At 38.0% G+C, this 22115-nt stretch overlaps 1 protein-coding gene across 1 annotated transcript in view; it reads left to right on the forward strand.

The window, feature by feature from the left end:
* The window catches only part of LOC136691754 (uncharacterized), a 34627-nt gene extending 13199 nt beyond the window's left edge, over positions 1–21428 (forward strand). The window contains exons 3-19 of the mRNA XM_066664517.1: positions 186–533; positions 817–903; positions 998–1093; positions 2972–3064; positions 3235–3309; positions 4387–4476; positions 5333–5455; positions 5929–5991; positions 10642–10668; positions 12367–12459; positions 16823–16906; positions 17234–17269; positions 17477–17563; positions 18015–18113; positions 18588–18655; positions 19380–19454; positions 20433–21428. Coding sequence (XP_066520614.1) covers positions 186–533; positions 817–903; positions 998–1093; positions 2972–3064; positions 3235–3309; positions 4387–4476; positions 5333–5455; positions 5929–5991; positions 10642–10668; positions 12367–12459; positions 16823–16906; positions 17234–17269; positions 17477–17563; positions 18015–18113; positions 18588–18655; positions 19380–19427 — 1517 coding nt within the window. The 3' untranslated portion in view covers positions 19428–19454; positions 20433–21428. The remainder of the gene's footprint in view (positions 1–185; positions 534–816; positions 904–997; positions 1094–2971; positions 3065–3234; positions 3310–4386; positions 4477–5332; positions 5456–5928; positions 5992–10641; positions 10669–12366; positions 12460–16822; positions 16907–17233; positions 17270–17476; positions 17564–18014; positions 18114–18587; positions 18656–19379; positions 19455–20432) is intronic.
* Positions 21429–22115: the final 687 nt, after the last annotated feature.

Here is a 22115-nt window from a genome sequence, read left to right on the forward strand (position 1 = left end):
TCCCTACATAGTGCACAGATTATAAAATTTAAACACGGACAGTGCACTGAATGTTACAAATGATACAAATAATTTTACACAATTTACTTTTTTGTTGAGTGTAAAAACAATATATCAGCTTTTTTGTTTTTGGATCCAAAGCTTCAGATTAAATCCCACACTATTTCCAATGGTTGTTTTTTCAGAGCATTTGATTGTAGTTGGAAGTCATGCTGTATCTGCAAATATGGGTGAAGATGTCACTCTGGATTGTTCTGTGGTTTCCCATATCCAACCTGAAAAGCTTGAGGTCTCATGGAAGAAGATACACCAACAGATTTCAGTGCTGCTCTATCAAGACGGTGAGGTCCAGACGTACTCATCCCATCAGAATTACATGGACAGAGTCGAGTTCTTCAGCCCTGAAGAAATCCACAAAGGAAATTTCTCACTCAGGTTAAAGAACCTCCAAACTGGGGACAGAGGCATGTACATATGTGAAGTATTCTCTGAGGAGCTTTCAGCAAACACAACTGTGGATGTGCGGCCCCTTGGTGAGAAAACCTTTGTATACAATTTGAAAAGTGGTGCAATGGAGAGTAGAGAACGGAACTGTTTGGCACGATCAGTTACAAGCCAATACTTATCCTCAAAAATGAAGGAGCTTATCTTCAGACATTTGTACAGATAAAATGTGTCATATTCAACCCACCATAAGAAGCATTAGCATCATCCTGCACACAGTAGAGAGCATAAACTTTAAGCACAGAAATCAGAAAGATGTGAGTATAGTTATTTTCAGAATTTATAAATTATTCTGTGATCCTAACTTCACAGGTTTTTCCAGAATGCACCTGTGGATATTATCTCTCTGCGGTCTGGCATTTGTAAGCCCAGTTCTGCTGAGCTGCCTAGCATACTGCTGTAGGTCAAGTCTTTTCACATTCACAACAAGTAATGAAATGTTTGTAACATATACTGAAACACCCAAAAGCATATTCTTCATTTTTTTCTGCAGGCACCAGCAAAGTAGCATTATATTCACAGTATGCACTTGTCATTTGTCCAAACATTACAATATCCCTTGCTTTTATCCTTTGGGGCGTCACTGAGGGTAAGTATTGTAATTTATATTACAATAAGAGTTTTTGTTTTTTAAAAAAACACAGCTTTCCTGAAGCAGTGAATAACATTATGATGATTTCCAGATGTTTCCTCCAACAGTGTGGAAAATGTATATTGCTAACTACAAGTTAATGTCTTAGCAGATTGGAGATTGTTATTTTATCATTATTAATTAAATATCATTGGATCCAATGAAAAATATGTATCTTCCACAATTGTAACATCTTAGGAGAAGAAAAATAACCCCTCTTAACTTTCGATAGAAGTCAGTCCATTTAAAAATTTTTATTCCAAGTCATTTTGGAACACTTCTTTTGGTCGATTCATCATGAAGCGCGAAGGAAAATTGCAGTGATCAAATGACGTAGTACACTAAAAATCCACAAAAATGGAGTTACATTCTTTAGAATAAGACTAAAGCTTTATAAATTGTTTAAACCAGTTTATTAATAGATATTAATATCGTGGTTAATACATTAATAGGAATTAATAATCAGTTATAACACGTAGATAGAAACGGCAACAGTGACCTGTTTTTTGCCAAATAGTCAACCCACATTCAACTACTTAAACCTCGGGCTTTGCTGGATATTGACCTTACTTTGTCTTCTCTAGCAGTCAGCCTGAAATCGGTTGGATTCATCACATATTTGTTAAGTTTAACCATTTAATTAATTAAACACAAAAGTGTCTTTTATACATCAGTGATAATGTGGTGAACCTTAACATATGAGCTTATTCTTCACCTTGATACAGTAAGTTCTCTGACACTTTAAGTATTAGAAAAACATTGTCGCCCTTCCAAACTCTGTGTTACAAATGATTATTGATGATTTTAAGGTGTTTACATCTTAATTAATAACAATCTATAAATAAGGTTTTTAAACCATTTATAAACCTGATAAACCTAAAGTGGAGCGGTATGGTGGCACAGCAGGTAGATGTTGCAGTCACACAGCTCCAGAGACCTGGAGGTTGTGGGTTCGATTCCCACTCCGGGTGAGTGTCTGTGAGCAGTGTGGTGTGTTCTCCCTGTGTCTGCGTGGGTTTCCTCCGGGTGACTGTCTGTGAGCAGTGTGGTGTGTTCTCCCTGTGTCTGCGTGGGTTTCCTCCGGGTGACTGTCTGTGAGCAGTGTGGTGTGTTCTCCCTGTGTCTGTGTGGGTTTCCTCCGGGTGACTGTCTGTGAGGAGTGTGGTGTGTTCACCCTGTGTCTGTGTGGGTTTCCTCCGGGTGAGTGTCTGTGAGCAGTGTGGTGTGTTCTCCCTGTGTCTGCGTGGGTTTCCTCCGGGTGACTGTCTGTGAGGAGTGTGGTGTGTTCACCCTGTGTTTGCGTGGGTTTTCTACGGGTGCTCCGGTTTCTTCCCAAGGTCCAAATACACATGTTGGTAGGTGGATTGGCGACACTTGTCCGTGTGTGTGAGAGTGTGTGTATGTTGCCCTGTGAAGGACTGGCGCCCCCTCCATGGTGTATTCCCACCTTGCGCCCAATGATTCCAGGTAGGCTCTGGACCCACTGCGACCCTGAACTGGATAAGCGCTTACAGATAATGAATGAATGAATAAACCTAAAGTCTTATTTTAAAGTGAAAACCTTTTTTTTTTTAATATGTTAATTTTTCAGCAATAAATGACTTACACTTAAATATTCTGATGAGGTCCAAACTGATCTCATTTGAAAAAAGATTTTAAACACCTCTATCCCAAACAACAGTGAATACATATGATGATGACGGCAGTAAGTCAGTCTAGATGTCATTGCAGGTTGTTCAGTATATATTTATAGCTCACTGTGTTGTTGTTTGGGTTTTACCTCATTTTGTCCGTGTAAATTTTACAGGACGCTATAACATGATTATTTACCTTCAGGGTTCTTCATTGAGGCAGAAATTTGCTTCGTCCTGAACTTTCTAAGGATCATTTTCCTGTTTGGGATTGCTCCCTACCAGGAGAAATTTAATGGTAAGCTTTGATTAGTGAAAAGAATTGAATGTTGAAGTGAATATTGATTATGGGAATATTTTAATAAATAAATAAGAATATAATGATTTTCCTAGGCACAACATGAAACTATTAAAAATGATTAATGTTTTAAAATGCATTGGCCTGATCATATTTTGGTTTCTTTACAGAGAGCATCCAGAGATTATTTAAAAACTCAGCAATCACAACAGATTACGCAGTGATAACAGCTTTTGCTTATATTGGTAGGTATATTTCAGTTTTAAACTGCAGTTGGTTCAGTTTACCCAGTGTTTGCCAAATCAAAACTAAATTAATTAAACAGTATCTTGAAATTTGTGTTCATGCAGATTCAGATTATACCATTGTGTGCAAAACGGGGGTGTTATCGTTCACTAAAGACTAATTAAATTATTTTAAATGTCTTCCTTTTTCCAAATATAAACTTAGCACAGAAAGTAAGCAAATTTGTGCGTGGTAGAATATTATTTTGTTGTAATCTTATACAATTGGAAAGTATGGAAACAAATCTGTCTCATCAGACTCTGAAATATTACCACCTTTGAATTTGTAGCACTGAAATTTTTTTGCACTGAAATTATGCATCTGAATATAACTGCTCTTGAATAGAACTCGTGAATTTTCAAGAACACGTTTTCACTATTATTCAAGGTTAATAAATTCAGATAAAAAATTCAAGCTAAAAAAAATGTAAACAATATATTTCGAAGTTGCTCAAATTCAGTAGACGACATTCAAATACAAAATACGAGTTACAAAAAAATTCAGTCACATCCGGGACGCCAAATATTTAGCAACCGAGTTTCTCTTTCACCTTAAATGCTGCAGTAGTTCCATTCTGTCGCCGCTAGATGGCGAAATACGAACACAACTTCCATACCGTGGAAAAACTACACGTTTAGCTTCCTTCCGCGGATATTATCTCTTTATTTTCAAAGTGTCTCAAAAATCTGAAAGGCTCAATAAAGACACAATATAACAGAACATTAACATCCTGAAGATGAAGAAATTTTACTGTGGATTTTTTGTAATGGCCCTGTAATAGCATGTGATATGACAGAATAACTGCAATACAGAAGACAGAACTGTATTGCAGTTGCATCATTTCAGAAACAGTTACACTTTATCAATGTCACATGTGCATTGTTATATCAAGCTTTAGCTAATGAATTTTATTAAAAACTTTTTGGGTGATTAGAAAAGTTGGGATTTTGTGACGTGATATTAAAGGATTAAATGACATATGAGGATGCTTCATACAAGAGACATGTAGCCTCACATTTATTCTATGTCCATTGTAGGTTTTCTGGCAAAACTATTTCAAGATTATGAACTGCTGAATCCAATCCTTGTTCTGGCATTTGCGCTGCTTCTATTGGTTTTCATTGCAGGTAGGAATTATTTTATATTATTACAATAATCAGTAGATCATTACTGTTTCAGGAGTAAAGGTACTGAAGACATGGAGAACCATGCAAATAATTATGTTACTACAGTTTGAAAACATGCAACATACAAATTATTTTAAATGCATAAATCAAATGTAGCCACTTCCAGTTAATCAGACAGCTTTGTCTTTTCATTTTTATGGACTGTATGTTAACTCTCTGGTGTCTAAGTGCATCTTCTTATATTTTGCCTTTAATGCACTTGATCTCCATCTGTTTCATATCAAAATGTTCAGATCAGTCTCAGCTCTCTGTAATGAGGCCCTGGTTTGACTTGTAGTACTGTGAAAAGAGATCATTTGGTTTTAAACCTGAACAATTGTAAAGTCTGATTTATGAAGTCATTCATATCTCCTGCAAAAATATACCTTTACTCAGGAGCGGCCATTGATTAATTTCACAGAAAAAGTCAACAGAAATCCAGAAGTTCACATGTTGAGAGGCAGATGATGTGACTTTCATGTTTCTCAACCCCTGTTCATAGCTTCATAACTCTGAATGTGAGTCACATAAAATCTCACAATAAGATGAAATGAAAAAAGCTGATTCTTCAGATTCAGGGAATGTCTGAACCAATTTTTTTGTGCTGTATTATCACATAAATATTAATAAAAATGTTGATAAACAGTTCTCTCATGTCCTCTCAAATTTGCTTCCTGTGTTTTATAATTATTATTTAAATCACAGTGCTATTATGAATGAATATGTCTGAATTTCTTAACACTTAATGTGTACTGTCCTTTGTTGATGAGCCTTTATTACAGATCTTAATCATATAATATTTTGTTTTTGAACAAAGTTTGTATGAAGGTCCTTGGAATAAGAGGATCCATTGTAAAGAGAAGATCACTGAATTATTTGGGAACAACATTGGTTAATTGTTTCCGAGTGTTTGCTATAATGACCAAAGCCTTTAAAAATGGTAAGTTTACTAAGTTAAATTTTGTTAGCTCTGTGTACTGTAAGCTACATATTTTAAACATCATAAAATAAAACAGAGTTCCTAGTGATGTGCTTAATTTTAAAGTAAATTAGCCAATTTCTAATTATCTGCTGAGTTTAACATTATGGGAAAAAATAAAATGCCCTATAATTTTGTAAAGACCTCATTTAATGTTTTTTGTATTTTTCAGTTTTTTAAATTAAGCAGACACAGTAATTGTTGATTAAAATATAGAGATGTGCTCCTTGTAGAGAACACTTCCGTGTGTCACTTATGTAATTTGACCAGAAGCTCATGACTATATGTGATAATTGCTCATGTTGTTCCAGTTTTCTTTTACATCATTTAATTTCTAAGGGAAATGATAACAATGAAAGCTTCTGTTATCACAAAGTTGTCACATAATCACATTGTCTGATCAGCCATATAAATGATTATTCTCTCATTTTCAGCTTATTTAGTCATAGTCGTCCTTCCATTTCTGCAACTTTTTGTGGCAGTCATAGGATTTTTAAGTAAGTAGAACATTCTTCATATTCTTATATAATTGTGTATAATCATGGGAATTAAACAAATTTAATCATGTTGCATGTAATTATTAAACAATACACTCTGCAGATAGATTTGAATAATTATTCATTCAATCATTCTATTAAATTAAGTCTGTTAAAATATATTACCCTCTGCAACAGTGAATATATTTAAAATTAATCTAATGTATTATTCTGATTAAACATACAGACAAGTGTAACTGATTGCTGCTTTTTTGTGGTACATTTCTTTGGTGAGCTTTGGTGTTTTTTTTTTCACCTCAAAACTAACAGTTCAGAATATTCATTGTTATGCAATGTATCTAAACTTGTAAAATGCAATTCCTTACATACAGTGAAAGGTAATGTTCTCTGGAATTGTTTGCAATTTATTGAAATCTAGGCCACTGTAATATCATTGTTTATGACTCAAAATTCTAGATATAAACAAGAAAGGTTATTGGCATCTGTTTAGCACCCTGTAACATTAAGACTGTACAAACCTCTCTGAACAATAAAATAAGATATATATAGGATATATAGAGTAATAAGATTGAGATTGGACAATGATCTAAATTGTTATTTTTAACCTTGAATGCAACCGACAATCAACTGACTGACAATCCATAATAAAAATATGTAAGACAGATCGTGCAAATGCTTCTAGTAGTTTTACAGAAACTGACTGACCAAGACAACACTGCTAATAATGTAATTTATGGGAGGAGCAAAGTAAAAGTGTAATATTTTTGAGTCCAGTCAGTGAATCTAATATTAGCTACTTGCTTTTATTTACATCTTTAGTCATATTTTGTCTCAACATTGCTTCATGATTATTGAAGAGGCAAAGTCGAATGCTTACTGTGTCTCCACAAATGTTACCAAATATTAAGCATGTGTGTACTGATCTTCAGGACTTGGCCTGAAGATTATACTTGATCATTAAAATATGCCTGGATCAGCTTTGCTACTGATAAGTTGAGAATGAGACTGCATTAATAGGGAACACATTAGTGCTTCTCATGCTGCTGCTTGTATGAGTGTGTTATTAAGCTGTAGAGGTGTGCGCATTTTGTGTATTGTACATGGTACATTTTGTCTTGTGTTACTGTTAATTTGTCAAACACATTATTTGGTTTTGTTACATTTACAAGGGGTTGTGTTACTAGAGTTTAATTTCATTTTATCTTGAATGATTATTTAGACCAGAATTTAGAAATTGTGGCACACTGGTGGTATGTGAAGAGGTAGTATGCCAGATGATTTAAAAAAAATTAACTCCAAGTAAGGAATTAACTGAAAATCTAAAATGTATGAGTAAATTACACAATGATTCACAGTTATGCTTTAATAAAATTAATTTATTAAAAAAAAAAAAGGCACAATATGCATGGAGTGGTCAAGGAGTGACAGAAGGAGGTAAGTGCAGGAGACTTTATTAACAATAACCAAAAGGAAACTAGGCAGAGGGAAGCTAAACAAGAACCCAGCAGAAAGGGGCTATCACTAAACGCTAAACAAGGCTAAACACTGCTAAGCATTAAACAAGAACGATACAGAACAAAGGGGCTAAACACATAGCAAGGTTAAACACAGAAAGCTAAATTGAAAGACTAAACCCAAGGCTTTAAACATAGAACCAGATAAAATACAGCAAGACAACAACATGAAGCGCAGGCAGCAAACATACTTACAACCACAATGACCCACAAACAGGAACCACTGACGTGGACTTTAAAAAGACAACACAAACAAGAAACACCTGGGACAGATAACGAGGGGGCAGGAACACTAAGGAGGCACAAGAGGGAGGAGCCAAGGCAGAGACAAGGAAGACAGGAAATAAACAAAGAGCCATATGGTTATACATACATGACAGACAAAGGAAACAATGATACACAGACAGCAGGAAAACACTAGACAGGGCTATACATGACACATACATCAATGCATCTGTAAGGGAATATGGCAGCGGTGGTGGTTCAGGACAGGTGTTCCCGCTTTTTTCCAGGGAGGGAGCGCGATCCCCAGTGCAAAATGTAAAGAAAGCCCACAGTTTCAGCTGCTTACTGCAGTTAATCAAAGGCTAGAGACAGATATTTGCAATTTGGACTTTTATTACAAAATGGGCTATTAAAAACAGAGAAACTAAACAAATTCAGTACATGTAAAGACAAAATAAAAGAAAACAATCAGCAGAAGAAAAAGAATGTGGCCTTTCCTCACATCATTAGAGTCCTAAAACAATGTTTAACAGTAGAAACGCCACACCACATTGACCTACTGAGAAAAGCGGTTAAAACTAATGTCGCTTCTTGTTTTTATTTCTTTCAAAAACAAAAAAATGTGTGTTTAAAACATACATTTAAATCTGTAAATTTTAGTAATTATTTTAGAGTCATTGTGTGTAAAGCATGCAAATTTCCAATAAAAAAGCAACAATAATATGCAAATAATTTTGCCTTATGGCCCCCCAAGAACAGAGGAAGGACTAGGGGCGCGTATTTCCATGATAAGACTCATAGGTGGTGTACAAAAGACCTGTTAATTTACCTGTTTTCATCCCTCAAGTTTAGTATGCCTGTAATTTAGTGTTTTGCATGTAGTTCTAATTTCTGCCACTAAGTGGCTAACCGAATGCACCTAATTAAAATGTATCCATAAAATGTTTGTGTGACATTTACCTGATGCTGAGTAAATTACTTTCAGCTGTGATAAGTAATGTATGTGCATTGTTAGAAATTCGGCATTGAAGAATCAGGAGACTGGAGTTCGGCGTTGACTAGAGTTTATTTACACATACACAGGACCATGTATGAGTACAGCTGGATGATCTCAGTCTATTTTAAGATGATCTGAAGTTTGGAAACTGGAGGTTCGGAGGTTTCCTCACGTGCATGCAGAAAAGCACGGGCACAGCTTGGTCATCAGTTTGTCATCAGTTCAGTCTATACCCAATTCAGTCTGTTCTCAGTCCAGTCTGGTCCCGATCCAGTCTGACACCAAATATTTTAGAAGGGCCTTATATACATTGGATAAATGGGGGAAGGGAATAGGAGGAAGAAGACGAGTGAGAAGAGGGGTACGTAGAATGAGGGTGATGAAGAATATGGTAATCAGGAGAGGAGTAAGAGGCAGAATAAGAATGAGAGGTGGGGTAAGTGTGAAGAGGAGGTGTGAGGCAGGAAGGAGGGAAAAGGTGAGAGGATGGAAATCAGGGGAGGTAGGAGAAAGAATAGGAGTAAGAGGAGGGGTAGGTGTGATAAGGGTGATGGTCAAAGAAAGACATAGTTTCTATCAGCATTTATGTTGTACATCTTCAGTTCATTTATAGCCAGGTCTTAGCCTCATGACAAGCCTTTCATTCATTCATTATCTGTAACCATCCATCCATCCATCCATTATCTGTAACCCTTATCCAATTTAGGGTCGCGGGGGGTCCAGAGCCTACCTGGAATCATTGGGCGCAAGGCGGGAATACACCCTGGAGGGGGCGCTAGTCCTTCACAGGGCAACACAGACACACACACACACATTAACTCACACCTACAGACACTTTTGAGTTGTCACCTACCAATGTGTGTTTTTTTTGGACCGTGGGAGGAAACCGGAGCACCCGGAGGAAACCCATGCGGACACGGGGAGAACACACCAACTCCTCACAGACAGTCACCCGGAGCGGGAATCGAACTCACAACTTACAGGCCCCTGGAATCATAATCATGTTTATTTATTATGGACATTTTAAGTTGTATTTGTAATAAGGGGAGTACCCATAGACCAATATTTCTAATTGTATTTGTTTGTTATCTCTGTGTAGAATATCACACCCACTTCTAATTACATGTGGAGACCTGTACCAGATTAATATTAATTGTCAGGAACGAGGGGCGAATTGAGGGAGGCGGACGCATTCGCTAAAACACGGGATAATTTAATATAAACAAAACAACGATACTTAAACAGGACACAAACAAACAAGGAGCCAAACAAGCTAAATAAAACAAAGGAAACTGGACAGGGAAAACAGGACAGACGGACGAAAAGCGACACGACGAAAAAGGAGAAGAAACGGGGAAACTCTAGAGACAGACGGACAGACTAAATAACATGACCAACTAAACACAGGATAAAGGGGAAATGTACGACCCCCGGATGAGAGACAAGAGGGCTTAAATACTCACACAAACGAGACACACCTGGACAGATAACGAGGACGGGTAACACATGACACGGACGAGGAGGCGGAACAAAGGCGGAGACTCGAACATAAACAAAACAGAGCCATGTACAAATAAAGCACATGGCGGGGACAACAGACTGACAGGACGAAGGCGTGACATTAATGGACAACAGAATAGTCTTGACCCAACCACTGAAATGATTGTTAATAAACATACAAACCAGTTACAGTCATTAATACAGTACTTGGTCTAAAATATTTGGTACTTTGTACAATTTTTTGGGTACATTACCCACCTAGGACATATACCCCTTTGCAGTTCTTCATTAGTTGATGCCATACCACACAGCGCAGTTCAGTTCACTGACAAGTACTTTGGTTTGCAGATTAACTAAAATGTTTTTCTGAATTCTGACTAAACACATAAATCTGACTTGTTTTTTTTTAAACAGATTTCATTTGCAGGAGAAAAAACAGGGGTAAGTGTTAATGCACGTTGTTAAATGCACATGTGACTGATAAGTATTTGAGATACATACAAACACTATAAAAATATCTTAGTCCTTCATTACAACAGCAGACAGCATGTTCAAACACCATTGTAGTCTACTGGTGGCTAGTCTTCATAATTAAATTAAATTAATTGAGGCGATAATGCTTGTGGACAAATTAATAAGGCTTGTGAATGACTTAACGTGGGGGATTTGCTTACTAATATGTGGGAAAGATTTATAAATATGTAGCGAAGACTAAATAATACACATAATATACTGTTGGTGAGGGAGTGTGTTCTGCTGGGCATACCTGGGTCCAGGCATTTATGCAGAAATCAGTGTGACACCTTCTCAAATTGGGAGGACATGCACACTTTTTTTTATAATTAACATACCATTTCCATAATCTGCCCATGAATTTCAAATGACCACCATATAAAAAAGTGCTAGGACTGAGGAAGAGCTGCAAAAAAGCCTTAAAACGCTACAGAAAAGCAAAAGGAAAATGTTCTGAGTGTAATGAGTGGGGAAGCTGAAGGCATTTATTGATACGAGCTCCTTCTATGAGTTTTGGCTCATTTGCCTCTCTCTATAGTCGCTCATAGAGGAATAAATGCCTGTGGGAGAGCTCTCATTTTTATGAAACAAGTTTGGAGGTTTGAGCAAAACAAATTTGAGTAAACAATAGAGGGCACATGAGACTCAGACACTGTGATTGTATCATTTAGGCACACACACACCTGCACCGGTTACAGAGCGTCAAGTAATAACAGCTTAAAATTCTTGGGATGATGCTTGGATGATTGGGGGCATTGCATTGGGGGCATTGCAGTGATCCTCATTCCTCATTAAAAAACTGTCTGATCACGAGTAACAGTATTTGTTTATATCTGAATTACAGGCTGTATTAGGAAGAGGACTGTTTTGTGAAATTTCGTTTGATTGTTAATGAATCTATTATTTATTTATTTAGTTCATTTTAATTATTGTGAATAACTTTTATTTAAATTTCAGTTATGTCAGAGGATACTTTTAGAGTCTTTGGGACATTACTCACACTTTATGCATTTTCAGGAGCAGGTGTAAACTTTGTTCATATCTACAAACATTTTGAGACTATGAACAATGTGATGAATATGGATATTTACAGAAAAACATGGGAACAATTTATGTGCAAATTCATTCTGCTTGCGTTTCAGGACTGAGGCCCTTTGTTGTGGAGCAGGTATACTACTGCATGGCAGTGGTGATCTCTAAAAGTATTGGATTGTAGTGTGGACGTTCTTTCCTCAAATGTTACTGTTTTGTTTCATTTGCAAGATCTTTACTTATGGCTTATTAAATTGGGTCTAATTCGAAAACTATAATAAAGTTTAAAAAAAAGTTTTAAAATGGTTTGTGTGGAACAATAATATTTTCACTGTCTGTTGTGACACTCTTTTAGGAATTCACAAAATTTCTACAATACATTATTTGTGTTTCATTAAAACATAATGTGGACAATGGGTTTTATTTTATTTTTTTTGCACAGTTGATAGTGTTGTAAAAAAACATAACTTCTTTATTCAGAATGTTATTCAGAAAATGAATGTACTCAGCTAATTATTGGGAAGATACTGTAGTATTTTAAAGACCAGTACCAAGTGTTTAGTTTGAAACCCTTTCATATTTTATCTTTTGTAGTTTTCATCTGGATGTCAGTTCTTTTGCTCTTGGAAATCCTAAGCACAGCTCTCTCAATCTATGTTTATTTTGTTTCACTGGAAAATTATAAAGGTAAGTGTCACTTCCTGTTTCATCAGCATTGGTTTCTAGGAGTGCATCTCTCTAGGCACTAACACTTCTTTCTTTTCATTTTTCTGATCCACTATTTCTCTCAATTGAGTCCACTGAAGAATGCATGAGCAAAACATTTTTATTTTTCTAAATTTTGCCAGAATTTCTCCCCATGCATTAGTCATTGCCAATTCAGCAGACCATCTAGGACTCCGGGACCTACACCTGGAGCCAGGCCTGGGGGTAGTGTCCGACTGCGTGCGCCTGCTGGCCGGGCAGCCCATGTAACCCGGCTGGGCTCAGCCCGAAATGGCAACATGGGAGGATAATGTGGGCTCACCACCCGCAAGATCCAGAGTAGGGGTGCAGTGCAATGCTGGGGCGAAGGGGCCCCTGGCATTGTGGAACTTGTCAGCGGAAACTGGTTCTTGGTACGTGGAACATAACTTCACTGGGGGGAAAGAGCTAAAGCTGGTGCGTGAGGTTGAGAGATACCAGCTAGACATAGTTGGGCTCACCTCTGCACACAGTGTGGGCTCTGGAACCAAACTCCTCGATATGGGTTGGTCTCTCTCCAACTCAGGAGTTGTACAGGGTGAGAGGCGCCGGGCGGGTGTGGGGATACTCACAAGTCCCCGGCTGACGCCTGTACAGCTGGAGTTTGTCCCAGTAAACGAGAGGGTCACCTCAATGCAGCTCCGGCTTGCAGAGAGGAAAACTTTGACTGTTATGTGCGCGTATGCACTGAACAGCAGCTCAGAGTATTCTGCCTTCTTGGAGGCAGTGAGTGGATTTCTAGAGGGGATTCCTTAACACTGACTCTATTGTTTTGCTGGGGGACTTCAATGCTCATGTTGGCAATGACTGGGAAACCTGGAGAGGAGTGATTGGGAGGAACAGCCTGCCTGATCTAAACCTGAGTAGTGTGATGTTGCTGGACTTCTGTGCTAATCATGGTTTGTCTATAACGAACACCATGTTCGAACATAAGATTACTCATAAGTGTACTTGGTACCAGAGCACTCTGTGCCAAAGGTCAAAGATCGAATTTGTGGTCATGTCTTCTGACCTGATGCCATATGTTTTGGACACTCAGGTAAAGAGAGGGGCTGAGCTGTCAACCAATCACCATCTGGTGTTGAGTTGGATCCGATGGTGGGGAAAGCTGCCGGACAGACCTGGTAAACCCAAACGTATAGTGAGGGTGTGCTGGGAAAAGCTGGCAGATGACTCTGTCTGGATGGATTTCAACTCTCACCTCTGAGAGAACTTCTCACATGTTCCGGAGGAGGTAGGGGGAGTGGAGTCTGAATGGACACTGTTCTGAACCTCCATCATGGAAGCGGCTGCACATAGCTTTGGTCAAAAGCTTGTTGGTGCCTGTTATGGCGGCAACCCAAGAACCCATTAGTGGACACCGGGGGTGAGGGATGCTGTCAAGCGGAAGAAGGAGGCTTTTCGGGATTGGCTAGCTCGGGGAACTTCCAATTCAACTTCTGCAGTTGCTGAAGCAAAATCCAGAGCATGGGAGGAGTTTGGAGAGGCCATGGAGAATAACTTCCGGGCAGCCTCAAAGAGGTTCTGGAAAACACTGCGACAGCTCAGGAGGGGGAGGGGGGTTACTGTCCAAGCTGTGCTCAGCCAGGATGGTGAAACTCGAATGAGGGTATTGTTGGTCTTTGGAAGGAGCACTTTGAGGAACTCCTTAACCCGAGAGACATGCCTCCTGTGCAGGAGGTAGGGTCAGAAGTGTCTGGGGGGTCAGAATCTATTTCCTTGGCTGAAGTCACTGAGATGGTGAAAAAGCTTCGCAGTGGCAAAGCTCCAGGAGTGGATGAGATTTGCCCAGAGTTACTGAAGGCACTCGATACTGTGGGGCCGTCTTGGAAGACACGCCTATACAATATTGCATGGACCTTGGGAACGGTGCCTTTGGATTGGCAAACTGGGGTGGTGGTTCCTATTTTCAAAGAAGGGGACCGGAGAAAGTGTGCCAATTATTGTGGCATTACACTTCTCAGCCTCCCGGGGAAAATCTATGCCAAGGTGCTGGAAAAGAGAATCTGTCTGATAATCGAATCTAGGATTTTGGAGAAACAATGCGAATTTCGTCCTGGCCGTGGAACTATGGACCAACTCTTTACTTTTTCACAGATGATTGAGGGGGCGTGGGAATTTGCTACTCCACTCTACACATGCTTTGTGGATTTGGAGAAGGCATATGACTGTGTTCCCCAAGAGTTTCTGTGGGAGGTGCTCCGGGAGTATGGGGTGCCAGGGTCGCTCCGGCGAGCCGTATGGTCCTTGTACTCTCAGAGTTTGAGTTGTGTTCACATCCTTGGTAGTAAGTAAAGCTTGTTCAGTGTGGGCATTGGACTCCGTCAGGGCTGTGCCTTATCTCCACTCCTGTTCCTGATATTCATGGACAGGGTGACGTGGCATAGCCTGGGACAGGAGGGCTTCTGTCGTGGAGCTCAGGAGGTGGCATCTCTGCTTTTTGCGGACGATGTTGTTCTTCTGGCTTCTTCGCATGGAGGCCTCCAGTGTTAACTTGAGCAGTTTGCAGCCAAGTGTGAAGTGGTCGGTATGCGGATCAGCACCTCCAAGTCTGAGGCCATGGTTATCTCCCGGAAACAGATGGCATGCTCCCTTTATGAAAGGGGTGAGAACCTGCCCCAAATGAAGGAGTTCAAGTATCTCGGGTTCTTGTTCACTAGTGATGGGAAGAGGGATTGTGAGATTGACCGTAGGATAGGTGCAGCATCTGCAGTAATGCGGTCACTGTACCGTGCCGTTGTGGTGAAGAGAGAGCTGAGCCATAAAGCAAAGTTCTCAATTTACCAGTCAGTCTACGACCCCACTCTCACCTATGGTCATGAGCTCTGGGTAATGACCGAAAGAACAAGATCGTGGATACAAGCGGCCGAAATGAGCTTTCTCCGACGGGCTGCTGAGCGTACTCTCCGTGATCGGGTGAGGAGCTCAGTGACTAGGGAGGAGCTCGGAGTAGAGTCACTGCTCCTTCGCGTGGAGAGGAGTCAGTTGAGGTGGTTCGGGCATCTGATCAGGATGCCTCCTGGACACCTCCCACTGGAGGTATACCAGGCACATCCAACTGGAAGGAGGCCCCAGGGTAGACCCAGGACATGCTGGAGGGATTATATTTCCCAGCTGGCCTGGGAACGCCTTGGGATCCCCCAGGAGGAATTGATGGATGTTGCGAGGGACAGAGACGTCTGGGCTTCTTTGCTCGCCCTGTTTCCACCGCAACCCTGAAATGCAAAAGCGGAAAAGAAGAAGATGATGATGTTGATGATGATGATCTAGGACTCCCATTCTCCCGCCAGTAAGGCTGTTCTATCCACCCTGAGAGCCTATGTGCTTTCTTGGACTCCTGGATTCCTGAGCTTCTGAGTTCAGAGATTGAACCAGTGATCTCCCAGTCATAAAGCAAATGCTTACATTCTAGATCTCCAATTTTCACATGAATTTAAGCATTTAACTTTGTAATTAATTAAAGTATTTCACATGTATTCATTTAGTTTTCTTTAGAACACAGTGCATGTGTGTTTGTTAATTATAAAGTAGACACTAAATCGTTATGACTCTGAAAAGCACTGAAAAGACCAGAGTAGTAGTGAGTGGGCTGCTTGACACTGCCATGATATGTTTGTTCATATGATTTATGTGGTTACTGGTTGGTGTTATTTGGAGTTACTATTTTGGAGTACTTCATTATGATGTGATCATATTGGCTAAATGCTACAGGGTTACAGATATAAACAAGCAATCCCAATGGATTAAACCAGAGTAATGAGCAATGCTATTGGAAAAAAGTAACACAGTTAGAAGAAATGAATGTTAAACAAAGATAACACCACAAATATATTTTGGATAAAACGGTTTCAGTTAGAACAAAAGTATCAGAATTTCTGTTTTTTGTTTTGCAATACCTGCTTATTTTGTAATTTTGCAACACCTCATTTTGACATCATGGAAAACAAGTCAGTGCACTGCAGGCATTCTGCTGAGCTTTGTCTGTTTCTGTGATAACACCAGGCAGAGTTAATTTTTTTTATAGAAAAATTGAGATTTGTTTGAGCATATGTCTATGACTCTAACTAGCAGTGCTTTAAAAACATTCAATCTAAACTCAACTTGCTTTTTTAAAAAGCAAGCTTTCCGCTGGCAATGTAGCGCTGACTAACCGTTCAAAACACAACTCTTGGTAAAAAGTCTCTATGAGAAAACTTATCCACTGTGTGGTCCTTCAAGGGGAAGAAAAAAGAAAATCACTGTTATTTGAAAGTGTGTACTATTTTAGACTAAATCAGTTTAATTTGTATTATTTTCTTTTTTGCAGAACGTGTTGCCTTGACGTGTGTGAACGCATATCTCTACGTTTTGACGCTGATAATACTTTTTGAATTTCTGTTTCATTTTTATGGTACAGTGTACATTGTTTATTCAGTTTTTAAAATTCTTGCATTGCCAAACAGAGCAAATAGAAAAATAAAGGATAGTGCATTAGATCACCATGAGAGATAAATGTGAAATAATCAAAATTTGATCCATAAAATATTCAGTAGGTGAGCAATAGATATTTGAGAAATGGAGAAAAAAATGGTGTAGTTTTTAATATGAGAATGATAAATAGAAAATAAAAACATCAGACCTCAGAGGTCAGGATGAATGCAGTCTAAATGTTACTACCGTATGCTAGTAAACACTTCACTGATCTAACTTCATTTACCTCCACTCTTCTATTACACAGGACATTATATAAATACAAGGACACGTCATCCATTAGGTAAGTGTAAATCCATACACTGTTTAGAAAGCAGCAGCTTAACTGAAAACCTTCAGAAAGCAGATCAAGCCCTTGGGAAGGGTTGCTCTAATTAGTTATTAGAGCTGATTGGACCAGGAAAACACTACAGTAAAGATAAAAATATAAAAGGTAAATAAAGCATTACATTAATCTGCGTTTCAAAGTAAATCATGTCTTGTTTTACAGGCCATGTCAGTGTGTACATGCTGGGGGCAGTTGCTCCTGTTTTTGTGAATTCTGTTGCTCTGGCAGTAGAACTGATCCTGAAAGCACGTGAGTGAGCTCCTCATTTTCTGTAACTAACAGTGACCAAGGGTGTAACTTTGTGTTGAGCATAAGAAGGGGTTAACTAACTTTCTATAGGAGGAAAAAAAATACTTAAAAAACATGCAAAGTATGACAAATCTCACCACATAAATACTAAGATAAATATACAATATACAACAGGTTTAATCATTGCTGTTCCTAAGTAATATAGTTCAGGTTATTATCACTTGTCAGAGAAGTCAAAACATTGTCAGGGTTTAATGGGTTCAGAGGGAAACTAAAGTATTTTATTTACTGTTTATTAATAGCATTTGGTGATACAGATACAGTAAATGATGTAAGCACAGTTGTTTGTGGAAAATGATTGTAATCAGTGTTTTAGAAGCACAGACTGTTAAATCTTTATTAGTGAACGTCTTATTCATCTCTGTTCACCTGACTTCCTGTTTGTTATTAGAAAAAGGGGAGCGCACAGTGGAAGATCTAACAGTCATTGTGATTCCCTCTGAATGTGTTTTCGCACTGTGCTGTCTTACTCAACAACTGTTTGCATTCTGTGAGTATAACCTACAAACGAGACGATGAGAGGATGTTTTCTTACATATAACACAAACTCTACACTTGATTTGCTCTTGAATCCCTGTATGTCCTGCCATGTATTGCATGAATCCAAATTAATATTCCATTTGTTTTTACTGTAGTCTACTGCAGAGTTGATTAGTTTGTTAATTTTGATTGGAAAATAAACAACATTTTACAGGCTGATATTTTTATAGTTTAAAATGCCTTGCAGATTGAGCATAGCAAGATTATTTGCCCCGTGGCGCTTGTGAAATGGGCATATTGAGTTTTAATTGCTCCATAAATCACTGTTTTAAACTGATTCTTGGCACTGAGTCTGTCAAATAAATGAAAAACCCAACTGAATCACACTTTGCAATTTTACAGTGTATATGTTGGTTCTCTTTAAATCAAATGAAATGTGAATGACATTCATTCATTCCTTTCTTGTCTGTAACTGATTATACAGTTCAGGGTCGTGGTGGGTCTGGAGCCAACCCGGAATCAATGGATGGGACATCAGTCCACCACAGGGCTGTAAGTGACATGTTTCATAAATTGTGAAACACTATGAATTACCACTTCAAACTCTCATTTGTTTTCTCTCTTTTATGTTAAATACCCTATGTGGTCTAATTTTAGGCTCTGAGGAAGAGCCTTGTGCCCTTTATTAGGCAGGGTCACATGAAATGTTGCAATAAGTTTTTATGCATTTTTCAAAAAGCAGGACGTTACCCACAAGTTTAAATTACTCTCATGGACTTTTAATGAGGAAGATGTAGTTTTTATCAAGAGGTACGTTAAGAGATGATAAATATTTGCTGTCACAACAGTTGATAAAATATTTAGTTTCAAGCATCAGATTAGAAATAACTGGTTATTTTGGAGAAAAAAAGAGGTTAAAAATAACTTGTGTAGTTTTCAGTGTAATAAAAGTTGAAGTAAAAAACAAACAAACATACAAGTGATTTGTAAATGATTTCTATTTTCCATATGGTTTCTAAATTGGGGCTGTACATTATTCACAGTATATTCACAATTCTTTCTAGTGAGTGTCTCCACAGAGAATCAGATATGGTCACGTGAAACAGACCAGCAACATGAAGTGTTACTTATTGCTCTTTTAATCATTTCTTTAATTATTTAAACTAATGCAACATCATTGTATTTGCAGATATAGGTGCAATATTATATAACATATGAGATGTGTTATTATTTTGTCAACTTTTCAATTTAAATTTCATGCTTTCCTTAAACACAGGAGGTGCCAGTACATAATCATGAACTACAGACACTGAACCAGAGCTGACCGTAATCTTAAGAAGGGTCTTAGGAGGTAAGATATAGCTCATATTTTTGTACTATTATTAAATGATGTTGAAAGTTATAAAGTAAAAACATAAAAAACATCTGCAGTTCACTCTGTACTTTTTCAGTCGAGACGAAGGAAGTGAAAAACTCAGAACAGCATCTTACAAATGTTTTCAGTTGACTGTTTATTTATTTATAACTTTGTGCATAGACAGAAAGGTTAAGTAACACAAAGGAAAATGTAGTATCAGGAATGAGGCATGGGAGTAAATGCAGAGATGCAGGACTTTTATTAAAACTAAAGGATCACATATGATATAACAAACAAGCAAAAGGGAACTAAACCTGAAAAGGGAATGCAATACCGTTAAACATATACTGTAAAAATAGACAGGATGAAGATATTTTAAAAAACAAAGCACATGGAGACTGATACTGAAGGAACATAAATGCAAGAGAAAAGCAGAAAACCAAGATGAGACAAGGAAGTGCTAAATCCTGACACAAAGGAGCTCCTTCTAAAACATTTTTTAATTAAAAATAAATAGGCTTTAAAATTCGTCCAGTGTAGATATTTGTCTGAGAACTGACAAGACTATAGGCCATTCCTAACACAAAAAGATTCTGGAAATCGTGTTCACATTAATTATACTACACACACACACACACACACACACACAATTTTGCCATTCAGAGTAGCAGCTTATTGTGTAAAAGGTTAATCCCTATAACCTCTGGATCATCCCGGTGACCAGGATATAGTGTCAGGTGTCATATATCCTTATTTTTTTCCTAAAATATTTACCCTGATAATTCAGACTTATTTCCAATGCAGCTTTTTGTTCTGCTGTTATCAAATAAAAATTTTAAAATAAAATTGTAATTTTGCAAGTGAAACTTAAAATTGCCAATTCTTTTTCAAATACCGCAATATTCTTCCTTTTTGTAATAAGAAACAGTAATACAGAGTTTTGTGATGTGTTTATTTATTTATTTATTTTAGGTATTTGGGAATTACACAGACATTTGAGGAACATGGATGGAGCTACAGCATGAAATATCATTAGTTGCTATGCAGATATGGAAGGGTTCTCCAGGAATTAAAGATCATCCTAGAAATTGTGTGCATGGTTAGTGTTAGATTATTGTGCCATATTTAGTATGTTGCCATTTTAAATCCAATCTTTCAGTGAAGGTTGGCTCTGTCTTTGTTGAAAAGACAATGAGTATCTAATTCTGTATCAGATATTAGACACCACTGCATGCTTAAAACAATCACAGTGATGTATAAACACAGGAGAGAAATGGGAATTGAAATTATTTAAGAAAACTGTATTTTATGAGATTTAAACTAACCTTACACTCTCAGGAAAAAAAAGGCAAACAGTGAAAATGTATTTTTGAAAAAGCTACAACAGTTGTATTAAAGTCCAGTTGTGTTCACTAAAGGTGCATTACATTCTCCAGAAACTTTGTAAGAATATTTGTAATGTTTCTTTACAGAACTGTGTAAAATAAGTAATATATAGTAAAATACTAAAATACTAAAAACTCCATAGTAAAATAATGGAGATAAAAAGGGGCATATGAAATCAGCTATTTTAAAATCTACGATTATAATAGAAGGTGGTACTATTATGTTCCCTGATTAAAAAGGTACAAAACATGTACCCTTGAGGATACCACCACAGTGACAGTGTTTCTGACAGTGCAGAATCAATCAGGAATTCAGTTATTTAAATACATCTGCGTTTGCATGTGTGTTCTATTGGTTTTTCTGAGAGCATTGTTGCCATCATACCTTAACGGGGCATTTACATGATCAGCTGATGTTTTTAGTGCAGTGTTCTTCGAAAATATTCTTCAGTGTTTGCCCCTGAGAGGTCTTATCAGCATTGGAGGACATTTTCACTTTTAACATTTGTCAAAAATAGTTTTACTTTGTCATATCAGTACATTGATCAATGTTAACTGCAATAAAATTATTAAAATGTCTTTAACTGAGAACTTGAGTCTGTTTGTAAATTAATTTTTTAAATGAGGATAAAACTGAGGGCGGCACGGTGGCGCAGGTAGTGTCGCAGTCACACAGCTCCAGGGGCCTGGAGGTTGTGGGTTCGATTCCCGCTCCGGGTGACTGTCTGTGAGGAGTTGGCGTGTTCTCCCCGTGTCCGCGTGGGTTTCCTCCGGGTGCTCCGGTTTCCTCCCACAGTCCAAAAACACACGTTGCAGGTGGATTGGTGACTCGAAAGTGTCCGTAGGTGTGAGAGTGTGAGTGTGTGTCTGTGTTGCCCTGTGAAGGACTGGCGTCCCCTCCAGGGTGTATTCCCGCCTTGCGCCCGATGATTCCAGGTAGGCTCTGGACCCCCCGCGACCCTAAATTGGATAAGCGGTTACAGATAATGGATGGATGGATGGATAAAACTGCTTTGTGTCTAAGGAATGTTTATATTTCATTATCTATGGCATGAAATTTATGTTAATAATAAATTGAGGCCAAAATATAAAAATGCAACTGGAAATTAGAATCGAATGTTGTTCCATTAAAATATTAATGCAGCACAAATGCTGAATTGTAATTCCCACACTATTTTTACTACAGAGCAGGATAAAACTTATGATTTTGAGATCAACAGAAATTCTGACACTTAAAAACAAATGTACATTTATATAATGACAATGTGGA

Source organism: Hoplias malabaricus, chromosome 3 (genome assembly GCF_029633855.1).
Source record: "Hoplias malabaricus isolate fHopMal1 chromosome 3, fHopMal1.hap1, whole genome shotgun sequence".
In the NCBI taxonomy this organism is placed as follows: Eukaryota; Metazoa; Chordata; class Actinopteri; order Characiformes; family Erythrinidae; genus Hoplias; species Hoplias malabaricus.